This window comes from Artibeus jamaicensis, unplaced genomic scaffold, assembly GCF_021234435.1.
Source record: "Artibeus jamaicensis isolate MK-2021 breed Jamaican fruit bat unplaced genomic scaffold, CSHL_Jam_final scaffold_474, whole genome shotgun sequence".
Classification (NCBI taxonomy): Eukaryota; Metazoa; Chordata; class Mammalia; order Chiroptera; family Phyllostomidae; genus Artibeus; species Artibeus jamaicensis.
In genome coordinates, this window is record NW_026522046.1 from 16,002,895 (window position 1) to 16,021,851 (window position 18,957).

Below are 18,957 nucleotides of genomic sequence, written 5' to 3' on the forward strand. Positions count from 1 at the left end.
ACAACTATTTAAACAACGTTCTGTTATTTAAATCACTGACTTTGTGGTAATTTGTTAGTTGGGAACTAACACGCAGCCTGTCAGAAGTGTGCTCCACTGTGCAGTAATTCCAGTGGGAACAGATAGAACGAGGAAAATCAAGTCCAATCAAATGCACTGAGTTCCTCATATGTGCCAGAATTTATCACAAACTTTTCTAATCCACTCTCCTAGTAGTACAGAACTGTCATTTGCCGTTGACTTTTGGGGGTCTGACAGTGACTAGGTCACTACACTGTATTATCCCAAATTTAGCACCGGGATAATAAAAATTGAGATTATGGACATTACCCCTGCTCAAAGCAGTTTCTTAGTCTCAGATGTTAATGCCAATCTTTTCCTTTTGATGTCCTGTTCTCCCCATCTTGTGCATTAAAATGGTTCAAAAATGCTGAAGGAACACCTGCTCAAAACAGTGTAGGAGAAAGACGGATAATATACTTTCCAATAAGCTAGACGGGAGCTCGTTCTTTTGGTAGCCGACACTGTACGGTGTCCATAAATCTAGGCCTGAAAACATCCCCAGGAGACTTATGAAATTGGATAAAACTGAAAAATTACACACAAGTTTCCACAAAATATCCAATTCTCAAATGCCTCAAATTTCTCTTGAAAAAAAAAAGTAATTTTCCAGGAAGAAAACCCGCCAACTAAAGTATAATTAACATAATTGTCACCTATGATTACTACTTGTCTAGGAATGGCTTATTTTCCATTTTGGTGTCTCTTCACCAGCATTAATCAATATGACCCTGGCCACCATTTCAAGTAAACATCTTAGGCCCTGCAACTTTATTCCATTTTATTTCACGGTAACTTGATAAAACGCAGTATATTTTCCCTTCAACACATAACTAACTGAGCCCCTGCCCCCAGAATACCGCGTCTGGTATGCTGCCTGCAATGGGTGGGTCACCTGCATTCCCTGGTGTTCAGTTTTCTCTTACCGTTTCTTGACACTTTGAAAAAGAGGAAGAATTTAATTCTGCCAGCAGCAAATAAATGAATGAATGAACAAATAAAAAGTTCTGGATTTTGAAAGTCCATTTGTAGTACTAGCAATGATAAATATGGCAGGTGATAGATGCCAAGTTATACAGGATGGGGAAGAAAAAGAGAAATCACAGAATTTTCAAAAGCAAGGAACAAAGAAAAGCATACAATAGGGGAAGGAGGAGGATGAGTGAGAATTTATAAAACATCCCACAGACTATCAACTTCAGAAAACTGGAGTTCCGAAAGCTGAAGTACAGAGGCCAATGTATAAAAGATTATTACCGTATTTCCCATTCTAACTGTGGGTAGTAGCACGGCCACAAAATGGTAACCAACTGACCCTGACATTATTTAAGACATGATGGAGAAAACAAGGGTGTATGCATTGCAGAATCAGGCAAATCAGAAGGAAATCTTATAATATATATATCTATACTTACTAAAAGATACTTTCCTTCATAAAGTACTAATGCAGTAGGGACTTATTAGGCTTAATAAAGACAGTTTTGCCCTCAGGAATGACAATCTGGATGGTGCCAAGTCCACTAAACCCAGAGAGTCAAATCTATGGATAATAATAGTTCATAAACATGGAAACCTTAAATAACATCAACATATAGTTTCAAATTAAAAACTGCCTACAGTTGAATTCGAGCCATCCTCTTGCAGATGACAGGGTGAGTAGTAAATAATATTAATGGCATCAGTGTGTTTAAAAACGTTAAAAAAAAACCCTGAGAGCTAAAGAGTTACAGCACCAATAACCATTTTTCACTTGGGTAACACATGATTTTTAAGCACTTTTCAAGAGATGCTGATATCTTATGGAGTTCCTTGAACCCTTGAAGCCACATTCCACATACAGATAAATCTTCCTGAAAGACTAAATATTATTTTTTAATGTGCTTGGCAAAATACTGAAATAGTTTTGAGGAACTCAGTGAACTTAAAATATGGCAGTTTCTTCACTGCTCTTCATTTTCAGGATCTCACTATTCCATATAATAATTTCAGTCTTTTCAAATACTAGCAAAAAAGAGGCCAATGTAAATTTGCCGTGTGAGTTAAGAGTAGCAGTAATAAATTCATTTATAAAATTTAAAAACAGTTGTTGGTGGGCCTAGTTTTTTCTCTCACTTCTTCATTTGCTTCAATAAGATCGTTCTAATAAGAAAACAAAGCAAGGCTTGGGCATATAATAAAAATGCTATTGATACTCCTTTTTATTACAGATAAAGGCAAAGTGAAAGCGAACTTCCTTCCTTCTCTTCAGAAAGCGCTGACTGCACTTTAAAGTGGCCTTGGTTTGAGAGAGGACTGATAACCATGGCATCTTCAGTTAAAGCAGGCTGCTTTTAACATAGACACACTGATCCAAGGGTGAAGGGGAACCCTTTTCCTGTTCTTAATTTTTTTCAAGTAAAAAATGAAGGAAAATTTCTAAATTTCCAGCTTTTAACTATTATCAAAATTCTAAAACATCTCTTTAGCAGTACAGATTGCTATTCGAAAACCCAATACTTCAATATTGTTTTCTGCTACCTCCTTGGAAAGTCCTTCATAAGATTACGTTTTTAATTCGCCTATTGGATCAATGTACACTGCAGTGTTGGGAAAGCCCAAATGGGAACAGTAAGGAGTTCATTCACAGGGAGATTTGCGTGATGTGGAACAGCCAATAAAAAGGCTCACCAACCACAATAGGGCACCCCTCTCCTCTGGAAAATGTTAACCTAGTGGGAAGAAAGGAATATATAAAAATGGAACATAAAATCTCTCTTATTCTATGCCTCTTGTTTTTTCCAAATTACCTTTATTCCACAGCCCTTCTTATCTTCTCTGCCCACTGTGTCTGTTCCTTTCATTTCGCTTGTTTTCCAGTGCTAGCCCACTCCCCTGAGGCCCTTCTCATTTCTCCCCACCCCCTGATCTGCCAGCCTTCCTGACCCTGGGGAGAGCAGACCATCCCATCACTATGACCTGGTCCTTCCGGCCCCTTTCTGAGCACAGCCTCTATAGGGAAAGCCCCCATTCTTCTGGCATAGTTGCGAAGTAGTTAGGACCTCATCTTTTCCAAAAATTCAACACCAGAGGAAAAAGAAGAAATTTTATAGTCAACTACAAGGACATTAATACCCGTTACTTTGTTTGCAAAGAGTAAAACACAAGCAATGAACTAGTATCACTACTGTTTCCCAGGGACCTTTCCCATTTCCCATTTGATGTTCTCTGCTCAATTCTTAATACAGTTTTAAGGTCTTATTAAAGCATTAAAAACTGGAACAGGGTAATATGGTCTGCTACACTGTAGTGTGTTTCCTTGGGCAAATTAAATTTAAATTAAAGCCACAGGTAGTCATGGCAGAAAGGATGATTTGCGATTAGCACATTTGCAAAACTGACTGTAATTGTCATGTTACAATCTATTGACCTTATAAAACCAAAGATTCAACAGCCTACTTCCACATACAGCACTTAAATGTAGGAATCCTAAAGCACCATTCTATAGGAGATACAGTGACAAATCACTGTTGATATAACAGCTGGAAAGTAGCCAAAGTTCCATCACAAATGCTGAGACTGGCCGGGATAGACTATTCATAGAAATGGTTTCTGGCTCCGCCCGCTGGCAGCCAGCTGCCGCTATGCTCCCCTCCCCCGCCCGCCCCAGCCCCCGCACCTCCTGCCCTGGCATCCGCACCCCTGTGCAGAGGCCTTCCACCAGGGATCAACAGACATGACGTGTGTCTAATGGCATATGACCAACAGAATATGGAAATGGTGGTGTATGATTTCTGAACTACAAGAAAAAAAGTTAAACTTTGAAATTTAGTAGGTTTCCAATTAGCTTATCCACCTGGATTAACTAACTGTTCCTACAGCAAGTAATATGGGTGTCAGCAAAATAAGTATCAGAAAGTTGTCATCCACCCAAGTCATCTCCACACAGCCAACCCTCCCCCTTTCTTCCCGACACTTCTAATATCTAGCAGAGTAATTTAAAGCAGTCAATGTGTCAAGCAGGTTCGAACAGAATCAAGCTGGCCTGTCAAGCTCCTCTCCTGTCTCACAAGACAATCCAGCCCAGAGGTGAGGCAGAGTAAAGATGAGGAAAGAAGGCTAAATTTTATTCTTGTCCAGAATTCATCATATTGTTTGTGGGTAGCCAAAGGCAAGATAACTGTGGGAGGTCTGGATGCCTCTGGTAATCCCTTCATATCTCAAGTCCTTGGCACTGAAGGTTACTCAGCACTGACCCAGACTGCAGGATGCCCTGCCTGCTGGCACTCTGCGGGGTGCGCTCCTGGCTGCGTGTTCTGCTCACGTGATCCACGGGAGGCAGTTCTCACAAGCAGAAAAAAGTTACGGTCTTTCTCCACCCGTACTTTTTAAAACATTTTTAAAGTATGTTGTAAGAGTATGAAAGTGTAGTAAGAGCTCATGACAGCCCTCTGAAACACAAGCTATGAATTCCCTCCATTCTATACAGACAGGAAGAAACTGCAGCTCGGGGAGATTAAGCATCTTCTCCAGAGGAACACGGCTCACCACTGACAGAGCTGGAACCAAGTACCAGGTTCCCACTGGTAAGTTGTCTGGCTTCTACGCATGGCATCTTTGTGGTGATGACCTCTTACCCAGTCAAATTCAGAATTCAACTTAGTTAAATGAGAGAATAACATACAAAAGTTTCAATTCCATAAAACTGAAGGTTATATACGTACCAGAAACAAGCCACGCCATCACTTACATCTGCTGTTTAGGGTTTTTTTTTTTTTTTGTGATGACATGTATTTTACCAACGCAGGCTCTGATGTCACCTAAATGCCTCTGTGATCAGTTCCCAAGCAAAAGGGCAAAGAAAATAATATGGGTTCACCGAGTTAAGTACTACGTATGGTAGAAACTGATCAAAATTCTGCCCTCAATCTTCTGGTGAACATTCACTTCAAAAAGAAACTCGAATAATTTTTCTGCATGCTGTTTGTCATTTTATACGTAGGCGAAAAATGTGAAGCTTCAAATATGACTTAATGAGTTAAAACTCCTTAAACTGACATGACAAAAATGTCTCATCCTGCCTGTTGGAAAAATCCTGTACTTAATATCTTTAAAACATTCCAGACTGCAACATAAAGACAGGGGAAAGGGCAAAAAGAAAGGGTAAGTGACATAACTTGCTAACACAACCACACACTCTGCCCATTAGTGATGACTTGGGCCACCACAGTTCCTCTTTGTTGAGCCACAGACTTGCCTGTGCACCCGTAAAGTCAACACTGCTCAAAGGGAAAAAAATTATTGGCATTCTGGAGTCTTAGAGAAAGTTACTGATAGTTTGACTTATGCAGTTCTGGCCCTCAGAGGGGAACGCCCAGGTCAGACGGCACCTGTCAGTTAGCAGCACACTCCTGAAAACAGCCTTGGTCCCCAGGCCTGTCTCCTCTCCCATCCCACAGACAAGCCGCTGCTACAAAGCCTGAAGTCACTCAGAGGCCTCCACGACTGGGGATGGGCAGACCTGGCAGCTCACGTTTAAAATGAAAACGAATGTGTGAACTGCCCAGTTTCTTGCCAAAAAAGAATGTGTCTTGCATTTTGATCCAGGGGTTCACATTATCCTTTAAAAAATAAGTTATTTGGGATTGTTTGGACTATTTTCACTTTTCAGACTGTACTTGGCAGAAAGATGGATACATTCCACTGACCTGAGCTCACTCATGATTTTTTTTCATGATTTCTTGATACTGTTGCCATGCTTAGGATGTGTCCACAGCTGCAGACAGGTGAAAACACACAGGATTTATCATCACCGAAGGCTTGAGAGAGAAGCAATAATAAAAACTCCATCTAGAAACTGCGCTTTCAAATACCGTGAGGAGAGCACACACGCCAGGAGAACAAAAGAACCCTGCCCCCTCCACAACCCAACTCTCTTCCAAAAGACCCTGTCTGAGCATGCAGAGGAGGATGTATGTATGCTCACAGGGTAGAAAGGGATGTGAGTGAAAGAAGAGATCAGCCCCTCGTGTGGTGTGAAAGCCCCACTAAACATCCTATTTTAAGCAGAAAAGCACCAGTGTTCTCTCTTGCAGGGAGCCAAGACCAGAAGAGATTCCAAAAGAAAATCGGCCTGGACTCCCAGCATTCCAGACCTTATTAACAGGAGGCCTGAACTTTCAAACAAAGGAAACACTGTCAGCGCCGCACAGGTGGACGCAGCCACCCCTGCCTGGAGCGCACGCTGTCCGGCCAAGGGCAGGCTCCAAGGACCGGCGACTGTCCGCAGTCTCAGACCCACTACAGGAATTCTTATCTGCAGAATGAATCATCTTTTCACGCCCATTTTCAGTAAACAGACACTGGGGTCTGACCCCAGTTTTCTGAGCAATGATAGCAAAATATAGGAAGAGAAAACAATGCCAGAGAGGACCTTCTGAGAAGGAATTAGAATACAGATGCCCCAACAACAGGAACCACAGCTTGAGTCCAAGGGCAGCTGTGATCTCTGAAGGAAGACGGCACGAGAATAATGCTTTTGTCGCCGGCTTCCCATGTTACAATCAGAAATTATGACTCTACGTGGTGGAATTTCATCTGAAGTGTAACTGAATCTCTGGATTCTCAACAATTCAAAAAGTCAAAGGCCAGAAGTATGCTATAGCCTCCTTTCTTCCATATTTGGAATTCTTACTATTTTGTCCCGATTTTTCCCACACGACAGGGTAAGTCCCACAGGTCTTTGTATGAGCTCCTACCTACCTGTTAGCTACAAAAGGGCCTCCCGCCACCAGTGGGTCCTCACCAGATATTTGATTTTCACTCTGAATTCACAGAATCTTTTCGAGCAGATAACCTTACTCTCCTTTATGAGGAAATATGCCAAAGGGACTAAACCCTGCTAAAAATTGTGACTGAAAATTCAGTCACAATCTGTATACTACTAGGTAACTTCCTTACTATCACACGCTTTGGTGTTTACCAAGGATAAAACGGAAGGCATAAGACTTTCCCCCTCAATAAAGAGCAACAAAAACCTGTTACGCCTCTGTGATGAACAGCAATTGGATAATTTTTAACTGGGTCTCGGCTAGAAGACAGGATCAGGGCCCAGCCCAGCACAACGATCAGGACACAAGGGCATCCTCTATTCCTGTCCCTCAGCCACTACGGACTCAGGACCCAGAAACTGTCCTCCAATCACATCGTGGATAAAAAAAAGAGAGAAACATTCTTGAACTATTTTTCCCTAACTGACCTGCATTATCATGCCCTGGGGAGACAGGCAGACTTCCCATAGGAGGTGGCGTCTGAGCTGGTTCTTGAAGGAGGGGCCGAGAAGAGAACATGAGGCAAATGGTCACGAAGTGGGACAAAACTCTGGATGGGGTACTGGGGTCTGCTATACTTCAGAAGGCTGGCAGGTGCCACAGTGAGCAGTTCAGACTTGATTCCCTGGACAACAGGGACCACATGGAGGTACCTTGAGGAGGAGAACGGCACGTTTGGATCTAATGTAGCTGCAGCCACACTTAATACAGAGAATGGAATAGAGAGGAAAACATAATCACACATCTTAAAACGAGCTGTCCCCTGGAAGGTCTATTAAGGATCACACTGAGCAAAGGGAATCATAACTGGAGCCCATAAGAAGTATATGAGGAGACACCAAAAGATGGGCCCACAAAGAAGGGTGCCCCTACAGGGGACCCAGAGTGCTCCCCCCTCAGCTGCTGGTGTCCCACAGTGAGGTGTAAGAAGACAGGTGAAATCTGGAGCCTGGCTGAAGGGGCCAGATTTCTGCCCCAGTAGCAGCCCCTCCCAGACAGCCTGCACGTGACTTTCAGAAGGAGTGGTCCGAGTTTAGCTTTCAAATTCTAAGATGGGTTTAAAGCAGAAGGAAGCCACATCTGGCTTACCGGAGAAGAAGGGCAGGGGAAGGACATGAAGGGCAGAGGGCAGGCCATCAGACAGGAGGCTAGAGAGACACCTGTTTTGAGAAGGGGATCACTTGGATAAGGGTTGATCCTGAGATTACAGGAGGAAGACAATAAGAATGTTCAAGTAGCCCTGGCTTGTATAGCTCAGTGGATTGAGCGCAGGCCTGTGAACCAAAGGGCCGCCAGTTTGATTCCCAGTCCGGTCCTTGGTTTGGGGCACTCGAGAGGCCCGAGCAACCATAAATTGATGTTTCTCTCCCTCTCTCCTTCCCTTCCCCTGTCTAAAAATAAGTAAACAAAATCTTAAAAAAAAAAGATGTTGAAGTAACAAGGGTGACTATTATACTGAGGTGTTAAGAACTAAGCTAGGCTATATTTAATAACAGGAATGAAAATTCCCATTTTGTGGGTGAAGGTACAGAGATGCAGGGAATACTAAAAGCAAATAGCAAGTAACAAAGCCTGAATCTGATACCAAAGCCCCACCTGTTCTCCATCCACATCACACCATTAATTGCAGGTAGTTAGTGCAAGAACACAGGCACCCTCCATTTCTCTGGGGCACTGTGGGAGTCTGTCCTGCCTAGGCAGTTTTCCTGAAGGGGATCGTAAATGAAGGGAGGAGCTGGCTGCAAAATTCTATCCTTGAGCAATGAAGCAATTTGTTCCAGAAGAGGAAATGGTACAATAACTACATGTTCAAATAGAAGGCCTGTTCTGGAAAACAAAGCAATTAAGAACACAGGATTCATCCCACAAGTATTTACTGAGTACCTACTATCTACCAGGCATAGTTCTAGGAGGTGGGTAGAGGGAATGCTTAGTTAAACTAAGTTCCTACATCACACTGGGTACAATGTCGTGAACAACACTTTCCATAGCCACCCCTGATATTAGTTCTCTTGGCTGACCATCACGCCCAATGAGACCTATAATAAATAAATAAATAGACGGATAGACAGGTTAATTAATTAATTAATTAAAAGTTTTAAAGAAACAAAAAAACCATGAAGCCTGATCCAGCAGAGATTCTGATTTGAGGAGATCTGAAATGAGGTTGAAGAATCTGTATTTTTTTGAAGTTCCGCCAGGGTTTCTGAAGCACCATTAAGAGAGAAGCAGGATGCAACAGTACATAATCTATCTCCATCTTTTTAATGTACTTATTTTTCCAGATTAACCTACCTTATTTGCTTCTTTATGTGGACTTAGTTTTATCACAGGACCAATTAAGAATTTAAAGTTTGCCCTCTTTCTGTTAACATTTGCCTTTTGTAAGTGGTAAAAAGGTAATTAACTCAATTAGATTCCCTCAAAAGCTGGGGAACTCTGCAGAAAAAAAGGTTGGCCTCTGGAAATGTGGGCTTCTTAACCTAAGTAAAATGCAGAAAATACCATGAGCCACATGTCATGGTTAAGCATATATCTTATTCTTGTGCAAACCACATATGAATGGGATCCCACTAGTGATTCCATAGATCAATCACACTAGTATTAACTACAGTTTAATATTAATCATATGGTGTCATACACTTGAGAATTATGAATTTTCTGGGTATACAAATCAGCTGCAATAAAATCAAGCACAAGATACTTTGAGAGAATGCTCCCATTTACAAGAAGGCATGGAAAAAAGCCTTCTGGGACCTTTACAGCCAACAACCACACTCTAAGGCAGACAAGACTGAAACACGGTCCTGACAGGTGGGGCTCAGGTGGTCGGGCCCAGCCCTGCAAAGCACAAGGTTGCTGGTTCGATCCCCTGTAAGAGCATGTGCCTGGGTTGCAGGTTCGGTCCCCTGACCAGGCATGTACCAGAGGCAACCGATCAATGTTTCTCTCCCTCTCCTTCTCTCCCCCTTCCCTTCTCTCTAAAAATAAATGAAGAAAATCTATTTTTTTAAAGACTGGCACATGAACAATACAATGGACTACATGAGTAACAGGTGCCTTCGCTCACCTGCTCCACCGGATTCACGTTTCCCTCTTTGTTCGGACAACCAGAAGGCTGGAAGCATCCTAATTCTGCAGGATTCTTTCATGGACAAACCTGCATCTGATTTGTCTTCAGTTTCCTCAGATACTTATTTAATGGACTACTTTTTAGAGCAGCTTTAGGTTCACAGTAAACTGGGTAGCAGGTGCAGAGCATGCTCTTGTACACCCTGTCCCCAAACACACACGTTCTGTCCCACCTATCAGAACCCCACAGCAGGGCGGTACGTTTGTCACAGCTGAGGAACACGCACTGACACGTCACCATCACCAAAGCCCGTAACCCACATTAGGGAACACGTAGCTCTTGGTGGGGTACATGCTGTGGGTTTTCACAAAGGTGTAAGGACAGGCGCCCAGCATCACAGTCCCATACACGGTGGTTTTACAGACCTGAAAGTCACCAGTGCTCTGTCTTGTCATCCCTCCTTCCTGCCTTCCTAACCCCCAGCAACTGTGAATCTGTTTAATGTCTCTATAGATTTTTAAAAAATAATTGTTTTTCATTTATAGCTGACATACAAGATTATATTTGTTTCAGTTGTATAACTGACATTTATATAACTTACAAAGTAATCACCCCAGTATGTCTAGCACCCACCTGACACCATACATGGTCATTACATTATTACTGACCATATTCCCTATGCTGTATCTTACATCCCTGTGAATGCTTTTATCAATATGGAAGCAACCAAAGTGTCCATCAATAGACAAATGGACAAAGAAAAGGTGGTACAATACAGAATAGAATAATACTCAGTTATAAAAAAGAATGAAATCTTGCCATCTGAATGGATCTAGAGGGTAAGTGAAATTAGTCAGAGTGAGACAAGTATCATATGATTTCACTTATATGTAGAATCTAAAAAAGAGTCTCCGCAGTTTTGCCTTTTCCTATCATACAGTTGGACTCATACAGTATGTAGACTTTTGAGTTTGGCTTGTTTCAGTTAGTAACATGCATTTAAGGTGCAGCCATGTCTTTTCATGGCTTGATAGCCTATTTTTTCTTAGCACTCCATGGTCTGCATGTGCTGCAGCTTATTTATCCACTCACTTACTGAAGGGCATGCTGGTTGCTTCCAAGTTGAATAAAGCTGCTATAAACATTAATGAGTGCAGATTTCTGTCAGGACATAAGTTTTCAATGCATTTGGGTAAAGGACACTTATTTTTGTATCTAACGTATAAACCCCTCAGATTCCTATTGACATGAGCTAGCAGACACAAAATAATGCTCCACCTGACCATCTCATGGCTAAGCCACACAGAGAGTAGCACCTTGAATGAATTTTAGGAGGCACATAATGTGATGAGCATAGGAGCAATAGACCGAGTTCAAACTAAAGATGAAATAAAATATTTTCTAGCTCTTTTCATTGTGAAACACACACTCCCAGAAGCCCATAGCACGAGTGATGTCACTGTTCCCAACGCAATAGCATGTTTTCCACACAACAGCAAGGAGCTTAAGGTACTCAAAACGACTACTCTCGATCGTAACACAGAATGCCAAACTGCTCATAAACCTATAAATGTTAGCAAACATTTTAGTGCAGACTGCAATGCGCATCTATTTCCTCTATTACGACTTTGAGAATATTAAAATATAGAGCAGCTTGCAGTTAGACATTCATGTTATGAATAACTACATATACAAAAAAGGTATTTACTTTTGCCACAGTTAATCCTAAACTACAATAATATTATACACTGACGTCATTCCCACTTGATTTTATTTTCTCTTCTTTATTATCTCTTTGCCACTCAAAGTTTATTTTATTTGCCTCTAGGTGTATCTATGTTATCTTCTTTAAATCTCTCTTGGTGCTAGGCAGGACAAAAACTGTTAAAGAATGTATCAAGTAATCAAGGTAGTTTAAACTCATAAGGTCTCTGAAGATAGCTTATACATTCTTTTTTTCTTTTCTATGGACTAAAATTCTCCTTAAGAAAACTTCTAAATTTTTGTGTGATTTTTATTATATGTCCAAGATTAAAAATTATAACATTGTTAGTAATATAATTTCAAACTTAGAAATGACAAGTATCATTTGACTAAAAACTATTCTTTATAGCCAACATAGCACTTCGCTCTAAGAGCTCTTTAAAACCCTCTTGAACCTTGGGTCTCTTTTATATAGTGGTTTATATTTTATTTAATAAGTATAAGAATAATGCTTGATGAGAATTGTAAGAATGATTCATAAAACTTTGAAAATTAAGAATAAAGAGCAAAATTAGAAGAACATATCATACATTTCATTCAGAGAAACTACTGTTCGTTTTCACTGTTATCTTACTATTCCTGCATTTTATGCTACAATGCATTTTTATAAACCATCTGGGGACCAATGTAAATGCTGCCTGGCTTTACCTCACTTTCTTCTGCCCTGACAGAGGCCCGTCTTCCCTGCACAATCCTACACAAAGCCTGTCTTTTTCATTCACACACAGATTCTACCTGAAAATGGTCCAGTAAGGAAGGGGTCTATTTAATGAGTGTGATAATCAGTTCTTCTCTAGTCTTTTACTGCTCTTGATGTTTGTTTATTTATACCTGTAAACTTACCTACCTTATCAAAACGTTACCTTCCTTAGCTTCACTTAAGTCCACTATTTGTACCTATACAAAAAGCCTGTTTGTAACTCCTATAGCATCAAAATAGGTTTTCTGTAAATCCGACCTAAAGACTTCATTTTAAAACACATATATCTTCTTTCACAAACTAACTGATCTACAGCCACAAGGTACATCTGCAATAACACACATGCCCTTTCCACTGGATGTCTCTCTCTAATGTGTGGTGACCCCAGTTCTCCCATCTCATTCTTGGCCTATGAACAATTCATTCAGCGCACCAACGGCGGCATCAAACAATAACTGATGTCTGAAACCAAAGGGAAATATACGCCCATTACACAATGATAAATCTCACTACAGTAAAAGACTACATCTCGTTTTCTAATGTATAATTATTTTGAGATTTCAACTAGCCCTATATGTCTCAGAAAGATTGTTTTACTTTGGATCTCGTTCACATCTGCCTACTTAGAGTGAAACAACTGAAATAGTTGCTAACTTTGTAAAAACACTTTCAGATACTCGTTACTGAAATTAAGGAAAATGTGACCTGGCATGTGTATCCAAAAATAATATTTCTGCCATGAACTGTTAATAAAAAAGAGATGATGCTACATTCTGTCCCTACTAAGGAAAAGATCACAGGTCTACCACGTCATTCCCAGTGGAAAGACCAGCCACGTGAAGTAACTTTCTCAGGTAAAAGATGTTTCTTTCCTGATGACCCTGCCCTGACAAGTCACTGCTCGGGGCACACGTCTCTGCACGTTACCTTGCAAGTCTGAATCGTTCGCCTTTGGACTGCTTCTTGCTCGACGCTCAGTTTTCTTAATCCCTGGCCCACTGCTGGTGCTGCCTCCTCCGCTCCCACCGCCTCCGCCGCCGTGGCCTTTCCCGTAGCCATTGTACACGGTCGTGCAGTTGCTTTTGTAGATAGACGAGGGCGGGCTGTTGAGGCGATTCTGGCGGTCAATCTGGCGGTCTTTCAGTTTTTTGTGCGGAGGCTTGCTGTACTGGTCTTCTCGGGTAATGTAGCTTGACATGCCATAGAGTGGTATGATTTCTAAAATGGACGATTATGACAAATGCAAGCTCAGTCTACGTTTTCAATAATAAATTATTAAATGGTCAAATGATCTGACTACTAACAAAAAAATTTTTAAGTGTTATACAATACAGTATAAAAATATTTTTAATACAGTGATATACATGTTATACATGCTTAAAATATTTCCATTTGTTTCTAAACAATCAAGGAGTAAATAATCATTAAAAACCACACTGTGTGTTCAGGAATGTTCCAGAAATTATTATAGTAAAGAAGAAAAGACTACTGTCCAAAAAATTTCATATTCTGATAAAATTGTTTGATTTTTGCCTGTCAAAATATATTTTCAGTTGTTGCAATATACCAAGTTAGAACAAACCAATAAAATGTCCCTAATGTGTACTTAGAATCAAGATATTTAACAGTATATTCTTATAGACAGAACAGCATTTCTATTGGAAAGCATATAATAGCAACCAGAATATAAGGAGTTATTTGTGGCATCTTAAAATACCCAACATTTGAACAAATCTTACTAAAACGATAAGAGGAGAAATTTCCATGAAAGAGAATCAAAGCTCACAGAATCAGGGGAGATATTCAAGAAGAAATTGTAGAGGTAAACACAAGCCATCTCTTCAACTTGGCACCAAATATAATACACAGGGGTCTCAAACTTCTGTGGAGAAATCAGGAGGCGAGACAAACCAACTAGCAGACTGTCACCTGGCTTCACTATGCATATTTTTAAGTGGCTCAAAAGAAAATGGGGCCTGCAAAATAATCTCATGACTTGGGGGAAGGCAGGGGGAGATTATTTTAAATCAATAAAAATATATTCAGACATTATTAAAAATGCAGTTCAGGATACAGACTGGGTCCTTACGTGTTTCTAAGGAGAAAGGGCCCCACGTGCACAGGTGACCATACAAATCACCACCCTAACCTGAGTACCTGAGAAGGGAAAGGGCACTGCTGATCATTTCTCTGACCCAGGGACCTAAACCAGTACTGTCCTAGGCACAGCAGCACCGCACGGTCAGCCTCGGTAACGCAACCGCTGATGTTTCAATTGTTCAATGATAAAGCTCCATTTTTCATTTTCTGTCTGTTCACGAGGCTTAAAAGGAAGATCTTTAAAAAGAAAATCTTCACAAGATAAGCAATTTGTATCAGAGAAAAGGCATAGGACCAAATAATTATGTTCAAATATACAGAAAGGATAACAAATATTTAAATGTCACAATGCATTACGCTTAAGATTTAAAATATATATTAACCATGGGCACTAATACAATATTTTAAATCATAACAAGAGATTTTTAAGCTCTTGTAGTTTGGGAAATTATACATTTAAATTTCTTTGGGGTATGCACAATGAGAACTAAGGTAAGAAAATATATATTCTATGTATTATATATGGCTTTTATGTATACAAAAAATATATAGCCCTTGCTGGTGAAGCTCAGTGGGTTGAATGCAAGCCCACAAAGCAATGAGTTGTGGGTTCGATTCCTAGTCAGGGCACATGCCTGGGTTGTGAGCCAGGTACCTAGTAGGGTGCACACAAAAGGCAACCACACGCTGATGTTTCTCTCCATCTCTTTCTTCTTCCCTTTCCCTTTCTCTAAAACTAAATAAAATCTTTAAATGTATATATATATATATATATATATATACACACACAGCTTTTTAAAAATCAATTCAGAGGAATTTTTTACTGCTTTAAAAAATTTGCAATCAATGAAGGCACTGTTATTTTTACATTATTGATCTGTGCTACTTAATGAAATTACATCAAAATACCATATGAGATGAACACAAAATATTTATCATGCTTAATTCTAAGGAGGATTTGAATCGTACTGTGGTCTAAATTGCTAAGTGCATCATTTACAACATAATAACTGCCTGGCACCCTACTAATGGCTGCCGAAGCGGGCCAGGCCACATGTAACACACAGTGGGTCCGCAGGCCAGGCTCCCACGGGTCACTCGGCTCAGACCTCACCAGGCAACTCTGACAAATGCTCAGTAATGTGCCTCATGTCAAAGCACTGGGTACTTTTCAAAAATTACAGTTAGTTAACTGGATCCTTTTCAGTTTTTATCCAAATGTTTTCATGGAATACGGTGACTCCTCAGATATTCTGGGGAATTCTGTCACTATCAATAGGAAGTTATTGACACCTCTATGAAATCAAAGTATTAATTTCATCTTTTGCTATCATCTCTTTCACACTCCATCATGATAGCACCTGATTCTTTGAATTATACTAAATTTCTTTGTAGCTACTAAAAAATAAAATAACCAATCAAATTCTACCCATAAGTTACAACAGGAAATTTCATTTAAAATACTCATCTGAAATTTTTTTGTTAATAAAAAAAAATTACAATGTGAAATGAACATACAGAAAAATATATATATGTATAATTGATAAGAGTAAGTGAGGTGCTAATTTGCTCCAAAACTCTATGCTGTGACAGGTATTTCTCATGTAATTTATCTGACCCACCATAAACATCTGAAGTAATACAGTGTTTCATATTCTGACTCAAGAAAATCACTTTGCAAAGTCCCAAAGATTAAAGAGTAATTTTCACCCTCACTTATCTGGTCTTTTAGTATCCATTTTGATAGAAAAGGGTTTCAGCCTCTACCAACACCAAAGCCGAGAGTAAAAACCATAATGTTGGTATTTCTAGACTCTTTCTCATTTCCAGGTGAGTATCTGCCTAACGAACAGCGAACTTTTGGCTGCACTAACGGCTAAAGGACTAGCGAACTAAAAACGGGCCAGGAGGACGCATCACCAGCCAGGGGCCTCTAGTTCTGCCAAGACTGCAGCACAGAGCCCCCGGGAGACTCAGAGGTTACTGAGACCTCACAGTCTTCTAGCATCGGAAAGGGGGCCCAAGTCCCCCGTAACTGCCCGTCTACCGCTGGACTACGTGGATGTGGAAGAAATGATGTGCTGCCGTGGCCTCGGGCCACTGTCACAAAAGTATGTTGACAGGACGTGGGAACATGGATAGACCACTGCCTCTTTTCTAAAATAGCTGGGTATCCAGTTGCTCTGTGGGGTGGGATAGGGAAGCAAAATTTGGAAATTATAAAGAAAGAAAGAGCTAAAACCAACGAAGTAATTTTTGCAAGACACAAGTTAGGACAAAGAAAGCTAGGCATTCCCCACAAGCTTTACACAAGAGATAGACTGTCACCTACCACGCTTATTACAGAAGAAACAAAGGCCACTCTGGTGCTGTTAAGCTACATAAGTGTTATAATAAGTTTCAATAGCCGTCAGTGCCAGCCATAACCTACTCACCTTGCTCACCGTATAATGTAGGGGGAAGATGATGCTGAGGAAAAAACTGAGGCGGCATATCTCCAGGTCCGGAAACAGGTGGGTAATAAGCCGTGTGTGAGTTATGAATAAAATGTGGGTGAGTCAAGTAGGGGGGTAGGTGATGGGTTGGAGACATGGCTGAGGGGTAACTTGGGGGGTAACACTCAGGAGACTGGGGTGTGACCACCACCCGACGGACCCCAGTATTGTCTTCAATCACCTAAAGAAAAGAGCAAAAAGAAAGAGTGTAGTATGTATTATTAGCTAGTATCTTTTGAATATATGCAGTATTTAATTACTTCCCCCTTAATTTTAATTTTCTGTCCTTCATAGGAGAAAAAATTAGTACATGTTAAATTCTGGTTCTATAATTCAATCAGTTAAATGAGTTTTAGAAGTAATAACATTTAAGCATTATAAGTTATGAAATTTTCATCGACCACCTAATTCTGATTATACAAAACTTCTAGAATGATGAAGAGCGTGATAATCAATCTTCTTTGTCTCATGAAATTTTCACAGATGACGTCTTCTTCCAAGATTTCAAAAAGACTTGGAAAAAGACTCCTGAAGACTTCATCTATGACAAGTGAATTGAATGCGTGCTTAAGTTGATTTTAGGAATGGCTTAAAGTGTAACTAACAGTGGTTTTTCCAGAAAGAAGAAACTTTCTGGTCCCGTAAGTGTGATGCGCAGGCTGAGCTTCCTGATGACACCGGGCCCCTCATCTACATTAGCACGCACAGCTCCATCACCACAAAGGCTCTAGTGTGGAGATGGGCACACTGACTTCCAGAACCCGTGAGAGCACCACGAGGTCATTTCATCTGGGAACAAGGATGGAAAGGAAAGGAGGGGATTCTGACCAATGAAAAGCTTGAGCAATCCCAAATCGAGCTGCACATCTGTGCTGATATCCTGGTGATGTAAATGAGCATTGTGAAGGGAGACACAATGAGGCAGGACCTGCTAGAGCAGTGAACACCAATCAACCTTAAATCTGTACTGTCTTCGAATGTTTTTAATTTACCCAGGAAGATAATTAACTAAAGCAGTGCAATACCAACATTTATGGCCTCTGTGGCCAACTTCATGCTACTTGATTTAAGAGCAAACAATCTTTTTAAGACACAAGGTAAGAAATAACTACTATTACAGACACCATAATCAAATGGGAAAGCTGTGCAATACAGAGACGAAGAGCCCTGCATGACAGAACTGGGAAGGCTTCAGGAACCTCAAAGATTTGGGGGTGGGGGGGCTGGGACAGCTGAGACAATGGCCCCAGAGACAGAGACCTTGCAAGGAAGGGGACAAGAAAGCCATAAGAGTAAACTTGGAAGCCAATCCAGAGTGAGGCTGCCAGAGAGACCAGTTGGTCTAACCAAATATTTAAGAAAATTAGGCACACACAAGGTAGAAAGTTTTGTTTTTAAAAATAAACAGACAAACCCAACACTGAAAATTAAACTTGTAATTGAAATGCATATCTTATTATGCCCTAGAAGTTGATTATAGGCCAAAATAAAATGACTTAATGGTATCTAAAACATTCTGATAAATTTTATACTGAACTTTGTTTTTTAAAATATTGCCTGATACAAAATGGCAAATTTATCAATGTTATTCTATACTTTAGTGTATGAGATAGGTTTGGTTTGAATTAATAGCCATTAATCTTCATATTAAGAAAATTGCTATGTATATTAATGAACTAATTAACAAGAAAGTATCAGAATTAACTACTATGTTAATAGTTCATTAATAAAGCAAGATTAACTCCTTAAAATTAAGATTCTCAGTCACTCCCTACTAAAGCTCAGAACATATCTTTTTATGTATTCATTAATAACGTAACTTCTTCAGGATCTTGGCAAACTAATCACAACCTCATTTATGAATGCATAACTGCTAATTTACAGGTGTATGTGCAACTGTGCTTAAACCAAGATATTGACAATTCTAATGCATGTGCTAATACTTAACATCAAAGCGCA

At 40.3% G+C, this 18,957-nt stretch overlaps 1 protein-coding gene across 8 annotated transcripts in view; it reads right to left on the bottom strand.

Annotated features, from left to right (window-relative positions):
• Positions 1–18,957, bottom strand: part of FNDC3B (fibronectin type III domain containing 3B) — a 314,158-nt gene that overhangs the window by 117,080 nt on the left and 178,121 nt on the right. For 7 of the 8 annotated variants that reach the window (XM_037137471.2, XM_037137467.2, XM_053658016.1 and 4 more), the window contains exons 5-6: positions 16,939–17,179; positions 13,331–13,621 (exon numbers count right to left, since the gene is read on the bottom strand). In XM_037137471.2, the coding sequence (XP_036993366.2) occupies positions 13,331–13,621; positions 16,939–17,179 (532 nt within the window). The remainder of the gene's footprint in view (positions 1–13,330; positions 13,622–16,938; positions 17,180–18,957) is intronic. The other variant, XM_037137468.2, reaches the window with a different exon arrangement.